The sequence below is a fragment of the Sorex fumeus genome, unplaced genomic scaffold, assembly GCF_029834395.1.
Source record: "Sorex fumeus unplaced genomic scaffold, SorFum_2.1 ptg000241l, whole genome shotgun sequence".
Lineage (NCBI taxonomy): Eukaryota > Metazoa > Chordata > Mammalia > Eulipotyphla > Soricidae > Sorex > Sorex fumeus.
In genome coordinates this window covers 1,223,865-1,250,154 of record NW_026606298.1, presented here as the reverse complement: position 1 = coordinate 1,250,154, position 26,290 = coordinate 1,223,865, and the positions used below count along the sequence as shown (strand labels likewise).

The 26,290-nt window shown below is 46.4% G+C and overlaps 1 protein-coding gene across 1 annotated transcript in view; it reads right to left on the bottom strand.

The window, feature by feature from the left end:
* Window positions 1-26,290, bottom strand: part of GCLC (glutamate-cysteine ligase catalytic subunit) — a 49,113-nt gene that overhangs the window by 14,871 nt on the left and 7,952 nt on the right. Inside the window, exons 2-6 of the mRNA XM_056108978.1 lie at window positions 10,861-10,973; window positions 10,048-10,230; window positions 4,994-5,107; window positions 3,114-3,172; window positions 2,873-3,006 (exon numbers count right to left, since the gene is read on the bottom strand). Of these exons, the coding sequence (XP_055964953.1) occupies window positions 2,873-3,006; window positions 3,114-3,172; window positions 4,994-5,107; window positions 10,048-10,230; window positions 10,861-10,973 (603 nt within the window). The remainder of the gene's footprint in view (window positions 1-2,872; window positions 3,007-3,113; window positions 3,173-4,993; window positions 5,108-10,047; window positions 10,231-10,860; window positions 10,974-26,290) is intronic.

Sequence of the window (26,290 nt, the reverse complement as noted above, 5' to 3'; positions counted from 1 at the left end):
GGTTTTCTAAGTAAAATAATAAAACTGGGGTGCTCAACATTACATCAAGAAAAAAGACAACGGAAGCGCCTCCTTCAGAGCATCCCAATAAACACATTATTTATTGATTGATTTATTTATTTTTTAAAGGGAAAAAATGGGACTGGAGCAATAGCACAGCGGGTAGGGCATTTGCCTTGCACGCAGCCAACCCGGGCTCGATTCCCAGCATCCCACAGGGTCCCCTGAGCACCGCCAGGAGTGACTCCTGAGTGCAGAGCCAGGAGGAACCCCTGTGCATCGCTGGGTATGACCCAAAAAGCAAATAAATAAATAAATAAATTAAAAAAGATAATGTATTTCTAAAACCATGACAAAGTTTAAACGAGATGAGAAAATGTCTCTGTAGGCAATAAATAGGTGAACCACCTTCATTGGACATATTGAGTTAATGTTTTCTTCAAGGGAAAGAAAATCTCTAAAATGGAGCACCTGTTCTCGATGGCAAAACCAGTCTGGTTTAATATTTAACTGAAAGAGCACTGATACAGTTCTAAAGTCGTGCACTGGAGGTAAGTTCTAGAACTTAATGATTTGCTTCGGAAATATCTGTAATTAAGATCGGCAAACTGATATGTGGTTAAAAATTAAAAAGATCTCTGTTTTATGAAGTGTGGCCAACTCCAGGGACCAACTGCTGGCCTGGGCTTTGTTTGAGAGACAATTTTTTTATATTACCCAATTAAGGAAAGCTGAGAAAAAAGTACTGTTGGCCAAGGTTGAAATGGCGTTTGAACACATTTTAGCATGGAAAACCTGACTCTGGCATTCACCTGACAGCAATGTTCCAGAAGGTGTGCTCGTGCGTGCGCGCGCGCGCGTGTGTTTTTTTGGGGGGTATCGTTGGAAATGCTCCGCTGTGTGTCTGGTGGTCGAGAGTCCCAGCTGAAGGTCCACAGGGCCTTACGCGGGGGTGTCCAGCTTTATGCTGCTTCTCACCGTTTCTCATCAGCGGAAGAATGACGAACTAGATCAAATCTGCTCGAATGGATAACAAGGTGCACTCCCCTCCCCCGCTTTTTTTTTTAAATGGGTCACACCCAGCTGTGCTCTGGGCTTATTCCCGGCTCTGCGCTCAGGGATCAGTCCTGGTGGGGCTCAGGGGACCCCATGGGACACAGACTGGAACCTGACGGGCAAGGCAGGCGCCCCACCCACTCTGCTCTCTCTCCGGCCCTTTGTTATCTGACTTTCTCAAAAGGACATTTTTATTTAGAGCTGCCACTACTCTCTTGCTTTAACATAATTTTGAATAATTTAAAGGTGAAAACATGTTACTTCTATTCTTCTTTCTTTTTGGGTCACACCCGGCGATGCACAGGGGTTCCTCCTGGTTCATGCACTCAGGAATTACTCCTGGTGGTGCTCGGAGGACCATATGGGATGCTGAGAATCGAACCTAGGTTGGCCGTGTGCAAGGCAAACGCCCTACCCGCTGTGCTATCGCTCCAGCCTCACATGTTACTTCTATTAATGGGCTGGAGCAATAGCACAGCGGGTTTGCCGTGGACGCGGCTGGCCCGAGTTCGATTCCTCCGCCCCTCTCAGAGAGCCCGGCAAGCTACGGAGAGTATCTCGCCCGCACGGCAAAGCCTGGCAAGCTCCCGGTGACGTATTCGATATGCCAAACACAGTAACCACAAGTCTCACAATTTGTTGTGAGACATTACTGGTGCCCGCTCGAGCAAATCGATGAACAGCGGGAGGACAGTGCTAGACAGTGCTACTTCTATTAATTAAAAAAAAAAAAGAATAAATATTAGCTTAGGGTCAGACCCTGTGTAACAAAAATCTTTCAACTGCTGAGAAAATAAGAGGCCAAAAGGAGTGACGGGGTAGGCAAAGCAGATAGGCACAGCAGAGAGGGCATTTTCCTTGCATGCGGCTGACTCAGGTTCGAACCCTGGCATCTATATGGCTCCCTGAGCACCGCCAGGAGTAATTCCTGAGTGCAGAGTAATTCCAGGAGTAAGCCCTGGGCATTGCCGGGTGTGGAACAAGAAGTGACAGGAGTTACCTGGCAACTAGAGCAGTGAGGCCCAGGCCTGGCCCAAGCCACTCCGTCTCAGGCCCCAGCAAGCTTGGACACAACCATTGTTTGGCCACCAATGATCTGAGTTAAGAGAGAATGGCTATTCCATCTCCTAGGCAACTTAGCCAAGGGACAAGGCAAAAATATGCTAAGTGTGTGTGTGTGTGTGTGTGTGTGTGTGTGTGCGCGCGCGCGTTAATAATACCAGATAAGTGTTACATGAACGTAAAAACTTAAAATCTACTTCTTGCAGATGAAAGGGTCCTGGAAAGCACCTATCATAGCACAAATTCAGAAAGGAGAGATTTCAGTAGTGTCACAAGCTCACGGCTATTCCTTCACTAGATGGCAGCAAACACGCGTCGTACAGGAAGAGAACAGTGGGGCTGGGAGACCAGTGAGGACCCACATCTGGCGTGTGACTGACTCACGGGGCTCAGTTCCCTCACGTGGCCCACAGGGCATGGCCAGGGACAGCTGGGGCGGCCCAGGGACCCCAACACCACTCAGCCCCGCCAAGCAACACATCCCTGCACAAGAACAACAGAACCAGGACCACTTAAGTGCCAACTGTGTGTCTTTGTAGTGAGCTACAGATTCCGTAAACTCTGTCAATTAATTTAATTACCGGTTTTCAGAAAGACATACAGGTACTACCATTAGGTACCAATAATCAGTAACATGTTGGTCTGACTGATTCAAAGGAGATCAACTTTTAAGAAAGAAAACATGCATACATGAAGAAAAAAGTTAGGAACGCAAAGCGCCGAGGGACACAGGCCCCTCCACGGGAAACTGTACCTGAAGGCAGCAATTGCCCATCCCAAATCCCATGGCATCCATGTAGATATGATCGGGCTTAGAAGCTCTCGCTGCTTCATCATCCTCGGGAAATGTCTCAGTAAATGGAGATGGCGTGTTCTTGTCCTTAAATACTGTATCAATAAAAAATTTTTAAAAGAAAATGGGTGAGTCAAGTAATAAAAAAGAAATAATTCAAAGGTTAGTTCTCCCCCCACCCCCTCCTCTCTGAAAGACTTACTTGGTACGTTGATAACAACCTTTTCTCCTCTCCTGTGTCGAATATTTCTTGTTAAGGTGCTAAAACAGACAATTGAGTATCATAAATTGGTCACCTAAGAATCATCATGCGAAGGAAACCAATTATATATATATATACATACGGACACGTATTCAAACTAATACTCTAATTCATTATTCAAACGAATATTCTAGTTCACCCTGCAGACATTGCAATACGGATTCAGATACGCTGAGGGACGGTCCTGCACAGTCTCTGCATTAATGATTTTGATTCTTTGACTCTTGCTTGAGAACCTCATTCTCTTCCCTGCCTCAACCCCTCATTCCAGTCAACCCCCGGACCCAGGTTCAGGTGTCTGAGATCTGCTATTTTGTCTACATTTCCACATTAATGCAGAAGACTTCAGTCCATCTTTGGCACTCACTTCTCCTGGCACCTGAGAGCCCCACGGCCTCATTATTCCGTCTCCCTCCAGAACCTGCAGCAGGTGTACTTACTCCCTAACCCTGGGAGCTCTACCCAGTCCAGAAGCTACCAAGGACATGCAGCTACTGAGCACTTGAAATGTGGTTCATCTTAATTACCACGTGGGGCTAGGGGAAAATACACACCAAATCTTGGGGGAGATGAGAGGAGTTTAGGGCGACACCTGGTAGTGCTCAGAGGCTATTCCTGGTTCTGTCCTCAGGAGTGAGCCCTATCTGAGCTCAGGGAACCACACACAGTGCCAGGGACTTTAACTCGAGTTGGCCAGGTGCAAGAACGTATCTTCCCCTCCATTCTATCTTTCTGCCCAAACACCAAATTCAAAAATATTATTACCAAAAAAAATAAAGTAAAATTTTTTATTAACAATTAAAAAAATACTGATTAACACTGAAATAAAATTTTGGGTATAGTTAAGTAAACTATTATAAAATTAAGCTCACTTTTTAAGAGTTTTTAAACCTGACTGCTAGAATTTTTAATTATATTTATGGCTTGTGTTAAGATTCTATTGGGCAGTACAGTTAACAGATCTTAAATGTCGCCTTTCTCAAAGAAGGAATCTATAGAGTGGGATAAAAAGATCACAGATACTGGTGGTAACTTTGTGGGGGGGCAGAGAAGGAAAGGAAGGAATAATTAAGAAAAAAAACTTATCCAAAAATGGTAATTATAAAACTAGATATGAAAATAAACCAATTAAAAGACAGACAGGGCTGGAAAGATAACATAATGGGTTTAGCGTATACACAGTCCACAGGATGCCTGATCTCGATCCCTTAGGACCACTAGGCAAGGCCCAAAAAGCAAAAATAAAAAAGGGAAAGACAGCGACTTAGGCAATGATTTAGGCTGATTTGGAAAACGAGTAAATCAAACTCGGATGTAAGAAACCAATCAGGTGGTTTCCTTGCACATGCCAATTAGAGTTGTAACCCCAACACCACAAGGAACCCTCGGCACAGAGTCAGAAGCAGACCCCAAAACACCATCAAGTGTGGCCTTAATACCCTCAGACCTCTGTCCCTCTCACTCCTCAAAGAGATCAATCAGGGGCTGGAGCAATAACACAGCGGGGAGGGCATTTGCCTTGCATGCGGCCAACCCGGGTTTGGTCCCCAGCATCCCACAGGGTCCCCTGAGCACCGCCAGGAGTAACTCCTGAGGTGCAGAGCCAGGAGTGACCCCTGTGCATCGCCGGGTGTGACCAAAAAGCAAAAAAAAAAAAAAAAAAAATCAAACAGCTTTGAAGACACTGAGGATATAAGTACTTATGTCTGCTGTCTTCACTGAATGCTCAATGAACATTCCCAGACCGGAATACTATACTGTCAGCAAGAAGAAGTTGAAAGCAGCAAAGCGCTATGTTCAAAATACCAAGTCATACTCACCTGAAGCGGGGGTGCTTGTTTATTGCTTCATCCGGAAAGAAGAGGGACTTGGAAGCTCCTCCTTCCACCGGGTTGGGTTTGAACTCAGGCAGCGTGAACCCGGGACAACCTAATCTACAACAAAGGGAAGAACTAAATTGACAGGACTTGTTTTCAGGAACGACGGCTTAACTGGAGCCACGAAACAAAACCCAACTCACCCTTGACTCCCTCTTCAGAGGCCCCGGCAGGGAAACATTTCCTAATTATTGTCCCCCTTCCCAACCAGCCCCTTGCAGTTTATCTTGCCTGTGAAGAACTTCTGTGATTCTAGTCCTTCACTGATATTTTTTTCCCTTTACTGATTTTAATCAGAGAACTTCCTCTCACTCATCTACCAAGCACCTACCCAAGTCCTACCTAGCTCTTCATTTCAGTGAGGAACACCGCACAGAAATCACTTTATTCGGTGTGTCAGTGTCACGGCTTACAGATTTTCCCGAGAAAAATTCCAAGGCATCTTCCTTTCACTGCTCTCATTTCTGACTTTTGATCTCTGTGTACCACTACTACTCTTTTTTTTTTTGGTGGGTGTTTTTGTTTATTTTTGGTTTGGGGGCCACACCTGGCAGTGCTCAGAGCTTACTCTTGGGTCTGCATCCAAGGAACCACTTCTGGTAGGGCTTGAACCTGGGTTGGCCTCGTGCAAGGTAAGTGTCCCTATTCACTATCAACTATTCAACTATCAGTCAAGCCCTTACAGCCTTTTTATAAGCATTTATTTTTTAAAATCTTTTAAAAATCTTTAATATACATATATATATTGTATCAGCTTTTATGCTTTTAAAAAAACAGAAAAGGTCTGGTTTTTCTACCTTTGTTTGGTGAGGGGAAAGGTTTGGGTCACGCCGAGCAGTGGTCAGAGTTACTCCTGACTCTGTACTCAGAAATCACTCCTGGCAGGTTCAGGGAACCATCTGAGATGCCAGTGAGAGAACCCGGGTTGGCTGAGTACAAGGCACGCACCGAACCTGTTGTACGATTTTTCCAGCCCCCTTTTTCCTCTTTCTGCAGGCTTTCTCTTTCTCTCTCTAAAGGTGTCCCCATCCACCTGAGATATCTCTCCAAAGGCTGAAACGAAACCCTATCTTTTATTTGGCCTACAAAAGAGCTGAATTTCTGTATGCTTGGCTAAATATCGAGCTCAAATTCCGTATCACTGGGAACCCAAGTGAAGAATGTTGCAGTCATTGAGCGGGAGTGATAGCACAGCAGATAGGGTTTTTGCCTTGCACAGGGCCAACCTGGGTTGATTCCCAGCATCCCAGATGGTCCCCGGGGCACTGCCAGAGGTAATTCCTGAGTGCATGAGCCAGGAGTAACCCCTGTGAATTGCCGGGTGTGACCCAAAAAGCAAAAAAAAAAAAAAAAGAATGTTGCAGTCATTATTAACTGTGTTATATGGGAGGACTAAGACTAACAAAGTGAGAGAAAGCAAAACAAGGGAAGCTCTTGTCAACGGTAAGAAACTTTTGGCTTGAGAACCGAGACTAATCCATGCTTTATTTTCAACACTTACTAAAAAAAAAAAAAAAGTTAGCTATTTGGAAGCCTACTTTGCCTGTGAACAACTAAATTTGCCAATCTTATCGAGCAAACAGTTCCCAGCTTTAGTAAGTATTCCTGGAAACTCTAGAGGCTATGTACCTCACTTTATAGTATGTCTGCAACCTTAATTATTCCTTGGTGGTGGTAACAAACTTAAATCTGAGGAATTCTTAGCTAACCAGATTCAGGTGAGATGTAGGGAGTGAGAATGTGTTTAAACTCTGCTGTGTGCAACCATGTGCCCTGCTCAGGGTACTACCTCTCTGACCCTATATTCCTGAACTTGACACATTCAGATACAAATTTCTGGTCTTTATTGCAAATCTCATTTTTTTCTTTTTCATTACAAATCTCATTTTTTTCTTTTTCAATCTGCTAAGCAAAAGGATTACCTTTCTTAATGTGAAAGAGAAAAATAAAATGTTAAGATACTGGATTTTCCAGTTCAGTGAAAATTTTCAAATCACACTACTGTAACCTACTTCATTTAGGACTCTGAAGCCTTGACAATCATTACCTACCCCAACAGTCCTGACATTTCTTCTTTCCACCCCTGGGTCTCTGCTTATTTTGTCATCTCCTGATACCGCCCACCTTCTTCCTGGCCATCATCATTTGTCCCAAGGGAGCTCCCCCAATCCGGGAGAAAGTAGGCGCTGGCGTTTGACAGCCACTGGGGCCAAGAGTGTAGAACAGAAATATGATCTATCGGTTCAAATCAAATCGATCTTCTCTAGGCTTACTACTACTACTACTACTTTTAGAATAGCAACTAAAAAAAATTTTTTTTTGGCTTTTTGGGTAACACCCAGAGATGCTCAGGGGGTTACTCCTGGCTCTGCACTCAGGAATTACTCCTGGCAGTGCTCAGGTGACCAGATGGGATGCCAGAGAAGCAGTCTTCTTTCAGGAAAAGTGCTTGGAGTAATGTCCAAAGTTCTAATAGAAGCCAAACGTTGATCCCTGAGATCAAACCCAGCTCGGCCACATGCAAGGCAAACGCCCTACCCGCTGTACTATAGCTCCAGCCCCGCAACTAAGATTCTTAGTTAACAGGACCTGGCCCCATACTTCCGTATTTCCACCTCCTTGACAACCACTCAGTCACAGTGGCCATCTTCCTTCTACATCTCAGAGGGCTGGCAGAAGGGCTTCGGCCCATGCTCTTCCCCTGGCTCGTGGCCACATTGCTCTGTGCACCAACGTTTGGCTTCTATTAGAACTCTGGACATTACTCCAAGCGTTTTTCCTGGAAGAAGACTGCTTCTACCACAGAGGGTCTATCAGAACCCACACTTGCTCTGCTCTGCACCTGCATCTCATCCTCAGAGCACTGCCCCAACTTCAGAGTCACTGAGTATCTGTCTACTTGGTTCCTCTCGATCATTCGGTCCCCGAAGGCACTGTGCTGTGCTTTCCCTCGTGACAGGTGCATCTGGAATGAAGCAGGAACGAAAGGCCCCGAGTGAATGGCGGAGTCATGAGTTCTTATTTCGTCCTTAGAACATGAGGGCAAAGGAACATACCAGCTCCCTTCCAAGCCAAGGTGTTCACCACCTCGGCCAGCCAGGCTCTCTATTTTGATCGGAAGGGAAGAGGAAGAGGTCTTCACACAGGGAATGAAGGAATCACAGTAAAGGAGATGCTTCTCCAAATGTTTAATTAAGTTGCAGAAATAAGGTTCAATTATATAGATGTTACAATGGATATTTAAAAAAAAAGAATTCCTCCTGAAAGTAAACGTAGAATTGAGCTGCCATCCAACTCAGCAGTTCCACTTTTGGTAAGGACACACAAACATCCACTCAAAAGGACAGATGCACACCACTCTTCTTTGCACCACTGAGTCCAAGAGCTAAGTTATGGAATCACCCTGTGCCCAGTGACAGATGAATGGGTTACGAAGCTGTGGTATCTAAGCACAAGGGAATGTTACACAGCTCTAGGAATGACAAACTCATGAATTCACTGCAGCTTGGATGGAACTGGAATGCTACGCTGAGTGAAGTAAGTAGAACCAACAGATGATCTCACTGATCTGTGGAATGTATGCGTCTATGGGAATGCAACGATGTAAAAGGGTGGAACTGAGATCATCCTTGACCTCAGAGCTTGGACAGGGAAGGAAAGAAATCAAGGCAGGAGGAAGACGACAAGAGGCAGTAAGGACGGAGTAGGAATCATTGATAATGTGGGGGAGCGGGACAGCTCTATATCCACACCACAGTCAACAAACAACAGAGAAAAAAGGTAAGACCCAAACGACAACCACCAAACGTCAAAAGTCACCAAGAGGCCGGTCAAAGTGGCAGACCGAGGGATGGGGGGACCTGGAACACTGGTGGTGGGATCGGTGCTGGAACATTTTATGTCTGAAACTTAACTACCGGGGCTGGAGAGATAGCACAGCGGGTAGGGTGTTTGCCTTGCCCACGGTTGACCCATGTTCGATTCCCAGCATCCCATAGGGTCCCCTGAGCACCGTCAGGAGTAACTCCTGAGTGCAGAGCCAGGAGTGACCCCCGTGGCATCGCCAGGTGTGACCCAAAAGGCAAAATAAAATTAAATTAAATTTAAAAATAAATAAAACTGAACTACCAATAACCTTGGTACATCAGGATGTAATTAAAGTAAAAGAAAACCCTTCCTCGACTGAAAACACACTACATTCTTCTAAGACCAAATGGTCTGACTGGAATGCTTGGTGTTCGTGACAGACATCTAGCAGGAAACAGGAAAAGATGTCAAGATATCAATTCTAAATATCTGAGGTCATTGATACCAATATCTAAAGAATGTTTGAACACGGAGGAGATTAAGTTTATTGGGCGGAACGCTCTGCTTATGTACAGGTCCAATGTACACTTTTATGATATTTATCCGTCTCATCCTAAAGCTGGGGACATAATTTCACAACTTACGCTTACTTTTATAAGCTTTTCTTTCTAGCACAATATCCAAATTTGATTCTGTGACTTGTTCAGAGGACATGAGCACCAGTGTCAGCCCTCCAACAGGCGACCTCCAGCCTCGCCACCAATGCCACCGTCTGTCTGCTAGTAGGCTACAGGCACCAGGACGCAACTACTGCAGCCAAGTGACAAGAGCAGTTGATGACCGTTTGAGACCAGGCTCCTTCCTACAAGGTCAGCACTGCTCACAGACGTCCCGCTTCCCCCACCCTTGCCAGGGCTGGAGCGATCACCCCACTGTCCTAAACACAGTGGCTCCTTCGATCTTTCCCACTGGGCCCGATGACTGTTCTCGACACAGTACTCCAGGCCACCCCCGCCAACAGAAGAGGATGCATTTCTGGCTGTGTCTTACCCTTACAGACTCCACCGCACGCAACCTATAAAATGCAGGCACCACTGAGAATTAGAGGGGGAGTTTCTTGAGTCATGATTTGCTCTCTTTGTCGCCTTAAGCTCTGAAATGCCTGTGGGTGATTGTTCATAGGAACTAACCTTGGAAATGACGTGATCGTACAAAGAGCCTGGTTTTCTTCTAATAAAGAAGTTGCCTCCTTCCGGCGTTTCCTCATGTTATCTTCAACGGTATTGAACTCAGACATCGTCCCTCCGTACGGCTGTCCAGGTGTCCCTTCAATCATGTAACTCCCATACTCGGGCCTCCAAAGGGTAGGATGGCTACAGAGGGTGAAAAAAAAGTCATTCCCTCTTTTTCTTTCTTCCCTTTTTTTCCCAGAACCCCCTCTTTTTCTTTTGCTATGGTCTACTCCAGTGTTAAGAGAGCTGTTGTTGGTTGTTGTTGTTTTTTGAAGTTGCTTTAAACATTTTTAGAAACATCAGTTATAAAATAGAGCTACGGATCTCTTGGCATTTTAGGCAGAGAGGGCCGATCTTTCCACAGCTCCTCAACTGTGTGAGGGATAGAAGTCCTACATCTCAAATACTTACAAGTAACTGAAACACACGTGGGGCGCTAGTGTTCAAGGCAAGCAAGTTAGTCCTCTCTGAGGGAAAGGGGATGAGGCCTGAGCACACTTTTCGTTTAGTGCTGGGCTCCAAATTCAAATGCAGAGTCTTAAAAAGCTAGTGAGAGGGGAAAAAAAAAAAAAAAAGAAACTGCAGAGGACATGTGCCCTTCACTTCGTTGTCTACTTAAGGAATTATTTTAAAAACATCCTGCCAGCCAAATCAAATACTTTTACAAGTTTTGTCTGGCACCCTGGTTTGTGATTTCAGCGCTCTGGGTTCTGTGCTGAGTTTATCATTTTAAGTACTTTAATACCTTTAGACATTGAAAAATCAACTTACTTTGGGTTTGTCCTTTCTCCCTTTTCTTGCAGAGTTTCAAGAAGTTCTTCTCCGGACAGGACCAACTGGGCTTTTTTATTTTCATGATCGAAAGACACTAACATGTATTCCACCTATTAAAAATAAAGGAGAGAAAAAGTAAACTTCTAGACTCAAGCTCACCGTGACCTTTTGAAGAAGACAGGGGAAATGTGCGGTTTGGAAAGGATCCACACCAACTCGGGACTCAGTCACATTCGCTCACCCTGCAGGACGGAAGACAGGTTTGTTTACATACTACGAAGACCTACAGAGAGGGGTCAGTGAATAGTGGCATTGTGTTAGGACAAGAACAGATTCTATAATTCCTTCTTTCTCCTGTTCTACTTAACATTCTATGAAAAGGTCAAGCTGCCCATTTCAACAAATTTGCAGAGAGAAGCCTTTCCGAACTAAGACGGTATAAGCTGCACTTACAGGAAGTCGCAGTTCAAAATTTATACCCTCAGTTGGTTTACTGTAGGTTTACAAAAACAATGATCTGAGCATTAAAATCAAGAGAGATTTATACTTGTTGACGGCTTATTTAAAAGTCTCACTGTAATCGCCACAATTGAAGAGCAAAATCACACTCACAAATACACCATTACTAATAAGCTATTTTAGGTCATTTGACTTGTATCTGTCAAGAATAATTTAGGACTATTTCTCCACTCCAAAGCCACATAAAATGTAGAATGCAGGGTGCATTTATAACATCTGGTGGGATTTGGATAAAAATCAAGTTAAATACCAAAGGAAGACTTTTCTGGGCAAAATACAATCTGCTCTTTTTTTTTTTTTAACCCAAAACTGCATGCTCTGAATCATGACAGTTGATGTAAAGAGAAGGTTGTGAATCAGTTTGTCTGACTGTCATAGAACAATCACTACCCACATGTCAAAGTGGATCACTGGATTATTTAGGCAAGTCGTCTCAAGTGCTCTTTGATAAGATACAAAGACAAAGACTTGACAAACTGGTGCCCCACAAAGCAGACAGTATGCAGACATTTTATTTGGCTTACTACAGGTTTAAGTGAAACAACAATACATCCACTACCTCCCTGACACTTCACATGTAATCCCAAGCTCTCAGTCTTAATAGCAAACGGAGGCAAGGAACCAGAAACTAGGCTCCAAGTCTACCAGACGAGAAAAGGGAACCTCCACTCTTGGGAGTGCCTTTTGGTCCACAATGGACTATTCTCTAGTATTTGTTCGTCTGCCTGCCTGATTTAGGCATTGGATTTCACCATCCCTCCCAGAGAAATAGGTCCAGGAGACTTTCTATGCTTCAAAGCTGAGATGTAATTTTAAAGAAATTAAAACGTCAATAATCACAGGAACTAGAACAGTGGGTTTACACGACAGCACAAAAGTTCACTTCCAGCTAGCTTTCTGGTTTTGTTTTGGGGTCAAAGCTAGTGGTGCAAGGAGACTGTTTCCATGGGCAAGATCCCAGTACGGAACCTTGGCCTTCTGCATGTAAGACATGTGCTCACACTAGCTCTCGGGCCATCAATGAACCACCACTAGCTGCTGCTATGGACTTAATGTTTGGGTCTTGCCTCTTGATTCACTGTTGTCTTTTTTTTTTTTGCTTTTTGGGTCACACCTGGCGATGCTCAGGGGTTACTCCTGGTTCTGCACTCAGGAATCATTCCTGGTGGTGCTCAGGGGACCATATGGGATGCTGGGAATTGAACCCGGGTTGGCCGCGTGCAAGGCAAACGCCCTCCCCGCTGTGCTATCGCTCCAGCCCCCTCATTGTTAAGTCTTAATTCCCCAATGTGATGGTAGAAGAAAGACCCTTGGCGGGTCACATCAAGAGCGCAAAGCCCTCAAGATGGGATCTGTGCCCTGTGAGTGAGATGCTCTCGCCATACCTTGAGAGGACGGAAGTCATCTCGAAGCCAGAAAAGCGTTTCTTTCCAGGACTGATCTGTCAGTGTCTTTGATTCTGAACTCCCCAACTTCACAACCAACTGAAATAAACACCTACAGTTTAAGTCACCTGGTCTGAGGTCTTCCATACAATGTGCTGAGCTTATTAACTGTCTTACCGATGAGTTCAAGTTCCCCCTCCTGCTTTTCTCGTAAGAGTCCCTCCGTGCAAGGAGCTGGACAGGCTGAGCATTTGCTTGGTCTCCAGGAGACCCAGGTTTGTACCCTGGCACCTCCAAGTCCCTGATAAGCACGCTGGGACTATCCCTCCAAAAGTTTTTAAGTTCCAGAGATGGAAAAGGACCGGGGGTGTGGCTCAGTGTCAGAGCCCATGCCTTGCCAGGTGTGAGGTTCTGGGTTCAAGTCTTAGCACCCTGCCCCCAAATTCTAACAGAAGTGGGCAAGATGGCTTGATTTAAGATGACCGGATTTAAGTATGAGCCAGAAATCTGAGCTCTTTACAACTAAATCAATGTCAAATACCTGATAAATGTATATTGCAAAACCTGGGAACTGCTTCGGACTTTAGAGATAAGCTTTCAGATAGATTTATTACTCCTGAGATTGAAATATGATGGAAGAAGAAACTTCGTAAAGTCTCAGGATGCATAAATGAGAAAGCACCTGTCATGAACTTTTTATGCAAGCATCCTAAATTCATCATGCAAAGAAGCTTATCTCCTGTCACTTTTAGGGATGGCACAGATGCTCAGAGAGGGTGAGGGAGCGCCCCAAGGTCAGTGCGGGAGCGGGGATTTGAACCTTGCCTCCACTAGCTTCACAGGTTTGCTGCTAGTACTACAGCATAAAGCATATCCATGTTGGTTGGTGATAACTTTAAAAGGGAAAAAAAATGAAATGTCATAAACTATATATGAGTAGAGATAACAGTGGAGTAATTATGCCTCCATTTTATGGAAGTCATCAGTATATCATCAAAGCTGAAATGCAGCAGCAGTAGAGATGGCTCAAAAGGGCTGAGTGCATGCTTCAGATTGGGGGGGGGAGGGTCTGGGATTGATCCTTTTTTACTGCCCAATCCACTGAGCACTCCCCTAAACCCCACCCCGCAACACACATCAAAAAAAAAAAGTTTAGATGTCAACAGAAAGTGTGGCCCATCCCTTAGGCCTAGGATAACAGTAGTAGTTCCAGTATAAGTCCCACTTATAGACAGTGCTTTCTACTATGGAATGACTTCCTCCTAAATCACTGGCTCCAAGACATCTGGCCTCATCTAAATGGAGTTACCCTGTTCTCTTCTTTTCTAGATAAATGGTTCACAAAAGAATGACGAAAAATGCTACCAGCTTACTGGGGTTCCATCACTGATCTGTCAAAATGAGCAAGGAATCAAGAGGGACTTTTGTGCTGATTACACACGCTAAACTGCAATAACTTCTGTTAGTGTCCTCTTTTTTGAAATAACGGAAATACTTCGTTTTCAAAATCTCTAGTTTAAAGCATGGGTAGCAAAAGAACAAAGAACTTCAAACTCAGCCTAACTATCAAATGGATAGTTCTTAAAATGCCAACAAACCAGACTCCTTCAAGAAAAAAAAAAATCATCACATAAATTCATTTCCTCGTTTACCAAATGACAAAACAAACTTCCTCTGGATGAAATCTAAATTCGGCTAGAAACCAGAATTGATCTGGGGGGCTAGGGAGATGGGACAGAGATAAGGCACTCTGCTTTCATGGCAGCCAATGTAGTTCAAACACCCGGTACCACACGAGCCCCCCCCAAGTACCGCTGGGGGCTTACTCCTATTCACAGAGCCAAGGTGACACACCTCTGACCCCTACCTCCCCCCCAAAAAAATCAGACTGGAGACGTAGCTCAATGGTAAAGCCCGGCCTTACAACTGTGAGGGCCTGGGTTCAATTCCCAGCACATCCTACACACAGTCCCCCTACCACCAAAGCTTTTATGAAGTACTGTTCCCTACGTTGCTCTTTCTTCATCAGTGCTCAAAATGGCACTCTTGTATTTTGCACCCAGCAGTACCCAAGTTTACCCCTGCCTCTGCACTCTGTTATCACTCCAGGTGGGCTTGGGGGACACTACGGGGTGCCTGAGATCAGATCTGGGCCAGCTGCATGCAAAGCAAGTACCCCACGTGCTATTATCCTTCTGGCCCCTCAGATGGGTCTTGAACCTCTTAGCATTTTGCTATTTTAATCCTCCCCCCGCCCCGACCGCCCCCCGACACAATCAATACATTTTGGTCATCTCCAATTCTAGTTCATACAAGCACTCGTAAACAATTAACTTTTCTAGGAGCCAAACTAGAAATGGAGTTTCTGCAACGACGGCAGCTAGGGAATGATAACAAGAGGTCATGGATTCTTAAAAACAAAGTTCTTCCCAAATAATTTCCCATTAAGAACGGGAAGCCACACTACTACTGGGTGTTGTGCCAACCTAAACTTTATTATAAACACGGGATAAGACGTGACAAAAATCAAAGAGGACAGAGCTCTTCTCTAACAAACAAGATTGCAAAGATTCTGACCAGCTTCCTAACTCGGAATGGCACCGAGGCTACAGATCCAATTAGAACTAGCAGCTCTCTCTGGCCCACAGCATTTCTCCCTTTTGCACGCCCGCACACACCTGCACACACCCCTCTCTGAAGACATACACCCAAAGAGCATTATAAATTGGTTGCCGAGTGACTAATTCTAATTAATGGAGCTAACATATCATTTGGAAGTAGCAAAAATAGCCACGAGGGCTCTATTCTCAGCACACAGATCACAATTCCCTTGGTGTGACTTCGAGACACTGCTCTGGGCTATCCGCTATTGTTTTAAATACGGCGAGAACCACAGCCAGAATCTGGAAACAACCTGAGTGCCCAAGAACCAGACAAATGGATCAAGGAACTGGCACATCTGCACAATGGAGTACTCGGCAGCTGTTGGGAAAAATGAAGTCGTCGGATGTGCCTATAAATGGATGGGCACGGACAGCATCTTGCTGCGTGAAATGAGTCAGAAGGAGAGGGACGGATATAGAATGACTGCATTCATTTCTGGTACGTAAAAATAATTATTATTATGACATCTTATTATCTCATTCCTACTTTGGACAACCTGGCAGGCTACTGAATGTCACCTGCCCACAGGGCAGAGTCTGACAAACTCCCCGTGGCGTACCCAATATGCCAAATACCAGTAACAATGATGGGTCTCATTCTCCTAAAGAGCCTTGAATATAATCTCAGGGCTAGGATGAAGGAGACGTTACTGGGGTCTGCTCGAGGCAATCGACGAACAACAGGATGGTCGTGATCGTGATGTAAAAATAGATATATAACATATAGTAGAAGGCTAATATCCATGACCAGGGAAAACAGGGGTTAGGAGGACTGGTCAATGGTTGGAATTAACCACATGTTTGTGGGTGGGGCTGAGGGTAGGTAAGACAGAGAAGGGACCAGGATGACAATAATAGCTGGAAATGATCATGTTGGATACCAACTGGGTGTTAAGAGTAGGTAAAGAGATATTCCTGATAACCTTTCAGTATCTGTACTGCAAACCACAATGCCTAACCGGAGAGAAAGAGAGAGAGAGAGAGAGAGAGAAGGAAAGCACCTGCCATAGAGGCAGGCAGGGGGTGGGAGGTGACGGGAGGGAACCTGGGGACACTGGTGTTGAGAAATGTACACTGGTGGAGGGATGGATGTTGGACTGACTGTAATGGGTAGGATCCAATCATGAACAGCTTTGTCACGGTCTATCTCACAGTGATTCAAGAAAAAAGTTAAAAATAAATGTGTGGGTGGGCTGGAGCTATAGCACAGCGGGTAGGGCATTTGCCTTGCACGCGGCCGACCCAGGTTCGATTCCCAGCATCCCATAGGGTCTCCTGAGCACCGCCAGGAGTGAATCCTGAGTACAAAGCCAGGAGTAACCCCTGTGCATCGCCAGGTGTGACCCAAAAAGCAAAAAAAAAAATAAATGAAATAAAATTTAAAAATATAAAATAAAATAAATATGGTGAGAATACACCAAATAAAAATAACAGTCACTCTGCAAAACACTCATATTTAAAACGTGTACTGTTTTTTCTGCGGGCGGAACACTCTCGGTAGCTTGCAGGGCTCTCCGAGATGACGGAAGAATCGAACTGGGGTCGGCCGCATGTGAGGCAGATGCCCTACCCGCTGTTGCAATGAAAATTCACATCCTTTAGAAATCTACTGCTGAAATTTGATCCCACCGGAATACAAGTCATTAGTATCTCTGAGCTGTTTAATCAAAGATGGAAGCACATTCAAAGACTACTATTGGCCTACGTGTTAACTGGGAGTTACCGGGGCACAACAATTCTCCCAATTATTGAATGCAGGTCTGCACAAGTGTGAAGTGATTTATGTGCATCTGGAATTAGGCCAGTAAAAATAAAGACTTTTAATTAAGGGTGATGTAAGTACCCAGTGCAATCCTCAACATATAGCGAAATATCGGAGTCATTAAAAGTTCAAGATAACAGTGTTATGTTTTTAGGACTTACACAGTATTTTCCCCCCTACATTTTATTTTATTACAGCACCATGAGTTGCACTGCTATTCACAGTTGGGTTTCTGATACACAGTGCTCCCTCGCCATACAATGTACCTGCCACCAGTGCTGACATGTTCCCAGGTTACCTATGCTACCCGCACCCTCACCCTATACTAAGTCTTCACATGGTATTTACCAAGAGTTAAAAACTGATATATTCGGTGCTGGAGCACAGCACAGAGGGTAAGGCATTTGCCTTGCATGCGGCCGACCCGGGTTCGATTCCCAGCATCCCATATGGTCCCCTGAGCCCAGCCAGGAGTAATTCCTGAATGCATGAGCCAGGAGTAACCCCTGTGCAATGCTGCATGTGACCCACCCCCCGCAAAAAAAAAAAAAAACCCTGATAAGGGGACTCAAACTTTAAGGCCAGGACAAACATCTTCTCAAATTCCTTTGTCAATTTCTGTATAAATTAGAACTTAAAAATTCTCCCAGAAAAACAATGTGAAAGGATTCCCAGGCCACCTTCCAAAAGTACTTTGTGTTCTGAAACTCCCCTTGAAAGAGGAAAGAATCTAGCAGCAGGTCCTCGAAGAACCAGGCACCGAGGACGACATTCCCTTCCCACCCTCCCATAAATGGGTGGCACTTGGGGGTCAGGTGAAGGAGACCAGGAGAAGGGGACTTAGTCTAGGAAAAAGATGCTTCAGGGCAGGTCATTCAGCATTCTGAAACTCAGAATTTACCTGAGCTGACCTTTAACCAACTCTCAAGTCAGCGCGAGATTGATTTTTGGACAATTAGAAAGATGACTGTTCCCCTGTGGCAGTACTTCTGAGCCAGATCTAGTGGAACCCAGCCGTCTTCTCCAGGGATGAGAAAGACGGTCACTTTCTCCCCATCCGCCTTAGCCACCCAGGACCAGGGTTACTGGGTTCTTGTCTCATCTCGCAGGAAAGAATTTCAGGAGTAGACGAGCAGTGAAATAAAACAGATTTTATTTGGAGGTTTTTGAAGGGTAGGAGAAAGAAAAAAGTGAGAGAGAGAGAGAGAGAGAGAGAGAGGAGAAAGAGAGATGTGCTCAAGAGAGAACCCGGGCTTCTTCAAGGGTAGACACACACACCCCAGCATTAGACACGAAAGCATGAAAGTTCACATCTCAAGAGGGGAGATGTAGTCTGGGGAACATAAAGCAACAAAATAGGAGACTAACACCCAGGAATGGCTGAGATTAGTACCAGGAATTTTGCTCCATGGCTTGGAGGCCAGCCACACATGCTAGGGGAAAAGGGAGCTCGGATAGAGAAGGGAGCACCAAATAAAGGGTGTTGGGAGGATCCTCCCAGGATGGGAGAAGCATGCTGAAAGTAGACTATAGACCGAACATGATTGTCACCCATTGCCTCTTTTGCAAACCACAACACCCAAAAGGAGAGAGAGAACAAGGGGGAATGCCCTGCCACAGAGGCAGGGTGGGATGGGGGCCTGGGGGTGGGAGGGATGCTGGGAGCATTGGAGGTGGGGAATGGGCACTGGTGGAGGGATGGCTACTTGATCATTGTATAACTGGAACCCAAGCACAAAAATTTGTAAGTCTACAACTGTACCTCATGGTGTTTCACTAATAAAAATTTTTTAAAAAAAAGAAAAGAAAGAAAGAAAGAGTTTCCTTCACCACCAAACACCCACCCCATCTGTACTATTACTTCTGGGCTCGAAGGATAAGTGCGTTCCCTGCCTCCGCACACACCCCCCCTAAAAATAAGAACATGAGGGCTTTGGATTAGTTGCTTCGCTGAGCGTGGTTGGGGGTGGGGGGGGAAGCCAGAATCCCATGGTGACCCCGCAAGGCACAGGCGTGAGAGCCTTTAGCTGCAGGAAGCGCGGGCCTGTTGCTGGAGAGCACCACTTGGGGGAGGGAGGGGCGTGCTTATAAATCGCGTGGGCCCAAATTCAGGGGCTGCCTATGAAAAATCTGAGTCAGGTTCTGGGTTCTTAGAAAGGGGGGGTGGGAAGGGTGGGGGGAGGCTGCTTTACAGAGACTTGGGGGGAGCCAGAGCTGAATCGAGGAATTCTGAACTCCGGCGTGACTGTTGTGTTCAGCGGGCAGGGACAGGGACTCAAGGCCTTCTTCACGTTTTAATTTTTTGGCTTGGGGGGGGGTCACACTCAGCAGTGTTAGGGGGACCCTAGGGAATGCCGGGGGATCAAAGCCAGGTCGGCAACGCGCGAGAGAGACGGTGTCCTACACGCTGTATTTTCTCTCCTGCCCCAGCCTTCCTGTTTTTTTTTATTTTTTTACTTTTTTATTTTTGGGTCACACCCGGCAATGCACACGGGTAACTCCTGGCTCGCTCTGCACTCAGGAATTACTCCTGGCAGTGCTCAGGGGACCATATGGGATGCTGGGAATCGAACCTGGGTCAGTGGCGTGCAAGGCAAACGCCCTCCCCGCTATGCTATCGCTCCCGCCCCCAGCCTTCCCGTTTAGACTCGGTCCCGCCGGGCCACACACAGGCACCAAGCACTGTCAACCCAACCACACAAGGCAGCGGCAGATGCTACAGTGGGATACGGAGGGGGGGGGGGTTGATACCACCTGACGGGAATCCAAACTAGCTTAAACGGGGTGAGAAGATGGAGACTCGAGGGCCTGGGGTTCAGCTCCGAGATAATGCATGCATCTCTCTTTACGCGAGGCCGTGGGTTGGATCCCTGGCACTGCCAAGAGGGAAAAGTTGGAGACTCCTTCCCCATCAAGTGTGACATTCCTGTTACATACTGGGCCGTCAGAGCTCGAGGGGGGCCAGGGCCAGGGCTTGATCTGCGGCCCAGAGGCTTGGGGGAGGTCAGTCTGATTTTCATAGGAGAGGCTGCCTTTCCTCTATGTGACTGCCAGCAGAAGACAAGCTGGGATGGCTGCGCTCCTTACTGCCGAGTTGGTAGCATTTTCCTGTGGGCCAACCAACAAATTCGCCAAACATCCTCAATAGACTAGCTTTGAGTCTTTTGCTGCAAGAGAATCACCGGCCAGCTAGCTGGTCAAGTAAAATCTTCACCCTGCCCCGGTGGCTTGGCTCTGAGACATTGGAAGGTAAGCCCAGCCTGCCTCTTTTGTTACCATTATCTCCTCTCTCTGCCCTTTACGGGCTGGAGCGATAGCACAGCGGGTAAGACGTCTGCCTTGCACGTGGCCAGCCCGGCCGAGCCGGGTTCAATTCCTCCGCCCCTCTCGGAGAGTCTGGCAAGCTACTGAGTACCTCGCCCGCACGGCAAAGCCTGGCGAGCTCCCCGTGGCGTACTCGATATGCCAAACACAGTAACAATTGTCACAATGGAGACGTTACTGGGCCCGCTCAAGCAAATCGATGAACAACGGGAGGACAGTGACAGTGACTACCCTGTACACTTCACCTGCGACCCCAGGCCAGCCCCCTCCGAGAACAAGAGGGCTTCACCGGCTTACACGGGAGGCTGAGCTGGAGGAGCTAAGCTTGCTTGGAGCAGAGGCTTGGGAATCAGTCGGAACCTTGGCAACTTCATTTCTTTTCGTCAAAGGAGTCGAAAACAGCCTGGCGGGCAGGGCCAGTGAGGATTGCAAAAATCAAACCTCAAGTGCCTAAAAGGAGAGGTAAGAAGTACAGGCAGCATGCAGAGCAGTGACTGTTCTAGCTCTGGGGTGTCTGTGGGCTTTCCACGCTGGTTACAAACCTTTAGCGGGCCGAGGTGGGCTACAATCAATTTTACAGAAATCATTTTTTTTTTCAAAAAATTGAATACCAGAACATGTTCTTCACAAAGAGGGAGGATTGGTATATGAAAATGTCGTTTCCAATGGGGTCTGTTTCTGGTCGTACCAGCAGTGGTCAAAACGACAACAAGAGTTGGAAATGACCACCGGGGACAAGAACTGGGTGCTGAGAGCAGGTAAAGGGATACACATTAGCCTGTCAGAACCTGGACTGCGACCCATGATGGGAGAGGGAAGAAGCAGGAGGGAGGAAAAGGGGAAAAAACCAGCATAGAGACAGGCTGGGATCAGGAGGGAAACTGGGATTACCGACGGTGCGAAATGTATACTGGCCAAGGGTCGGGTGTTGGAACACTAAAGGACTAAAACCCAACCATGAACAACTTTGTAACTGTGTATCTCATGGTGATTCTTTATTAAATTACTTTCTTCCTGCTTTTTGGGCCACACCCGGCGATGCACAGGGGTCCCTCCTGGCTCAGCATTCAGGAATTACCCCTGGCATTGCTCAGGGGACCATATGGGATGCTGGGAATCGAACCTGGGCCGGCCACGTGCAAAGCAAACGCCCTACCCACTTTACTCTTGCTCTGGCCCCGGGTGATTCTATTTTTCAAAACAAAAAAAATGTGAAAGCTACCACAGTTCAGACCTGGGTTCCCAGACCGAGCAGCACTCTTCTTTGAAGACTCACTTTCCACCCCTCAAGGCTGACCTTCCTCCCCAGGCCACTGCTGCCCGACCGGCCTGACTTTCCCTCCACCCTCAGGCTTCAAGTCAGGGGCAGGAGCACCGACGGTCTCTGGCAAGAATTATGATGTCAGCCCTTCCCAGGTCTGGTTTTGGGGGCCAGGGATGTAGTTCAACGGTCGGACGCATGTGGGCAGCCAGCCCGAGGGTCTGCTTTCCAACACTGGCATGGAAGGAAGACCCGGCTCCCAGGGGTCCCAAGGCAAATGTTCTCTTCCGAACAAACCTTGGCTGAATACCAGCACACTGACCTACTTGGTGTTTCCTCCCTGCGGAGTTATCACTCACACTGGACACTCCAAGAATTTGTGGGAGACAGTGACCCTACCCAGAGCCGTCTTCGCCTGCCCTCTCATCCCACGAGTATCAGGCAGTTCCAGACTGATGGAATGTGTTTAGTCTCTGGGCCTTCATCTCATCCTCTGAACTAGAAGGAAATTCCCTTTGTAGCTGGAGCTGTGACTGAGCTCTTCCACAAATCGAGAAGCGCAGGACCACCCATTTTTCTTTCACTCCAAAATATATTACTCTGCATCACCAGAAAGGTCACTGCATTTAAATGCATGGACTTGCTACCCAGCCTTTATTCCTTTTATCCCCATGATCTCTTTCAAGCAGGTCACATACATACCAGTGGAACGTGATCACACCCTTTTCTGCTAGCAATAGGAAGGTACTAATGGACACTTTCCCTTTTATTCAGACACCATTATGGATTTTTTTTTTTTTTAGGCTGAGAAACTCGATGACCAACCACGCAGGAACTGTGTACAAAATGAGTGCTCTCTGGGCAAGGGCTTGAGACACAGTTCTGGGAGCAAAGTGCATGAACTTTGCACTGAGAGGACCTTTGTTTACTTCCTTGTTCTGGCTTTATTTGAGCACTGGAGCCAGCAGATCATGACCCCAGATACCACAGCAAAGGCAGCGCTGAGGGCCGACTACCACCACCCCAGCACAGGCATGGCAACCTGTGTGGAGAGAACACCCGCCTCCCAGACGGTTGCTTTTATAAATAACGTGAGCATACAGAGAGCAACGGAGGAAGTACCTCCACATACAGTTCCGTCTGAGGCTTACAGATTTCAGAGCATACTTCCTAACGAGGCTGAAAACGCTTGACTTCCGAGAGTTTAAGCACACGACCACAACCCCGAACTCAGAAATATTTCAGAGAACTGCCAGGCAGCCTGTTCACAGGTTTTTCACTCAGAGACCTTAACTCTCTCTCCGGACTGAAATATACGAAAATATATGCATCACGAGTTCTGTGGGGTAATCAGAGCTCTTACAGGCTTCCAGGAAAAGGGTAATGAAGTAACATACCTTAGAGGATTGCTGTTTTTTTTTTTTAAACTTAAAAAAAAGAATTGAAATTTGAAAGGGGCTTGAGGTTTGGGGGGATTCTCGGCTTGGCTGCACAGGCCTGATGATTCACTCTTGGGCCCAGCAGTGTTGAAGACACCAAGGCCACTCTGGTGGTGCTTGGCTGGAATGGGAAGAGTCAGAGAGACCTTTGAGCAATCTCCATGGATCTGGGCTGGGGTATTTTAAATTCTGCTGAGTCAGAGTCAGCATCTTTCAAAAAGAAAGGCTCTAACGGACTCCAAAGGACAGGGGAAAAAAAGAAAAAAAAAAGAAGGAAAACCTGGCAGAACAAAGTCTTTTTTTTTTTCTTTTTTGTAAATTTTTATTAGTGAAACACCATGAGGTACAGTTGTGGGCTTACAAATTTTTGTGCTTGGGTTTCAGTTATATAATGATGGAGTACCCATCCCTCCACTAATGCCCATTCTCCACCACCACCAGCCCCAGTATACCTCCCACCCCCCATCTCTCCCATCCCACCCTTCCCTGGCAGGGCATTCCCTTTTGCAGAACAAAGTCTTAACAAGACAATAGGTCTCTCTGAGCATTTTTGCAATTGCAAACATCTGATTTGGGAGGGAAGGCACTCAATAACTACCAAATCCTGACTTAAACATTAAAAAAGTAAGGGGCTGGAGCAATAGCACAGCGGGTAGGGCATTTGCCTGGCACGCAGCCGACCCGACCTGGGTTCGATTCCCAGCATCCCATATGGTCCCCTGAGCACCGCCAGGGGTAATTCCTGAGCGCAGAGCCAGGAGTGACCCCTGTGCATCGCCAGGTGTGACCCAAAAAAACTAAAAAAAAAAAAAAATTTTTTTTTTTAAAAATTAAAAGCGACATAAAGCTCTCCCCGAAATGCACAAAGTAGATCGTCATATGACTTCTCCAAGTATGTACCAATCTAGATGAAATAAAAGGAAAAAGGAAGTGCAGATTCCAGCAGAGATGCAGCCAAAATGAATTCTGGTAAGAAGCTGGAGACTTCCTTCCAATTTAACCCCTCTTCCATGTGCGAGAGACCCAATCTTTCAGGGGCAAATTCTGGGCCCTCATTCTAGTACGCACAATCCTTTCAAATCAATTCCTAAAAGTAGGAATGTAGTAACCGAGTAGTCACACAAATCCTGCTTAATCGTGGTCTAAACTCACATGCCTTCCCAATTCAACTGCTGCTGAAAATTCTAATCAAGATTTCGAGAACCTAACGAGCTGTGAAAACCCTCCAACGGTCTCCATCCCGTTTACCTTGGCCGGGAACCAACTGTTGCTCTTTTCCCAAGTCCTGGTCTGTATAAAAAATGCTGCTGGCAAAGCCGCCAGTTCCTGCCTAACTGGAAAAGCGGTGGCTTAGCATTTCCACTCCCCCCCACCCTTCGAAATCCTGCCATCCTTTCTGCACAGGGCAGTCCCATTACGGCCCACGCTGGTCCTTCTCAGGATCCCACGTTCTCCTCCTCCTCCTCCTCCTCCTCCTCCTCCTCCTCCTCCTCCTCCTCCTCCTCCTCCTCCTTCTCCTCCTCCTCCTCCTCCTCCTCCTCCTCCTTGAGTTCCTGAGCAGCAGGTGGCATTGCCCTCCGAGCTGTCTCACTCTTCGCCTGACAGTCTTCAGACCCATGGATGTCCAGCCCACACAGCCAGCTCACACGTTTCTCCAGGGATGTCTTTCTCTCGGTCTCAGTCTCTGTCTCTCTATTGTCTTTTCCTAATGGATGGGGGTGGGGGTCTTTATTTTTTGGGTCATACCCGATGATGCACAGGGATTACTCCTGGATCTGCACCCAGGGATCACTCCTGGAGGTGCTCGGGGGACCATATGGGATGCTGGGAATCGAACCCGGGTCGGCCGCGTGCAAGGCAAACGCCCTCCCCTCCGTGCTATCAGTCCAGCCCCCGGGTTGAGGGTCTTTCATTCAGTTTATTCAAATCAGAATATCTAAAGCAACTCACCCAAGAAGTGTCCCTGAATAGATTCCTCCTTTGTTGGTCATCTTGTCCAGGACCCTGGAAGGGCACTCTGCCGGTTCAGGGGATGGGCCTGGGATTTCTCTTCCTAAGTCTGTCTGTACTATGCTCAATTTATCCCAGAGCTTGGGGTCAGATTGTCCTTTATTCTCTGATTAAAGGCTTATGCAGTATGGGCTTCCAGTCTATAGAGACTCCAGTCAATCCACTTTTCATGCCACTAACAACGAGACCTAGAACTAATCTCCTTGTTCTGCTCTGAGATGTACATGTCTGCTCTAACCATGTCTGGTCCAACCAACAGTCTGAATCCAAACTACCTGTTCAGCATCTGGCAGTTCCTGTTTTCTGCTCTGGCCCAATATTTACAGCAGTGCTCACCCAACTCCGGCACTTGTGATAGTCTCATGAGTGCAAGTCCCTTTTTTGCTTTCTCAACCTCCCTCGGAGATCTTACCAGCAGGTTCCCCATCTATAAGACACCCCCCCACCCCCACCAAGATCCTCCAGGCAGAAGGCAAACAAACTCCTCTGCTCCTGCCCTTCCCTGAACCATCCCCCCTCACACCCCCACTTCAAGGGCGGCATTTCTCTCTTCAATCCCATGACTTAGCAGAGGAAGTGCCTGACAGGAGGCATTCAATCGCTTAAAGGTCATCTATCGTGGAAGTCAAGTTTAATATTTTCCTACATGAGGTCAAGTTAGAGCCCAACTTTCCTATAGGAACTGCCCTGCAGTATCATTTTTTTAAATCAGAAACTTATGAGGCTCAATGGATTTGCTTAGGAAGGTAAAAAAAAAATGTCTAGACACCTGAAACTTACAAGTTATACTCAAGCTAGTTTTCAGTACTAAGAAGAAAGCAAAGCCTAAAAGTCACCATTTCTTAAACACACTTCCAATTTTTAAAAATCGCACAGAGCTTAAAATATTCTGGAGAAAACTTTGAAAGGTAAAGAATAGTTTTATTTAGAGAAATGTGAAGGGAGAGGCAGGCATATGCTCAAGTAAAAACCTGGGTTTCTTCAGAGCAGAGATTGTCGAGTGAATTACATCATAATTCTAAAGAAAGAAATCACACATCTCAGGTTTGATCCAGGAGACCCCC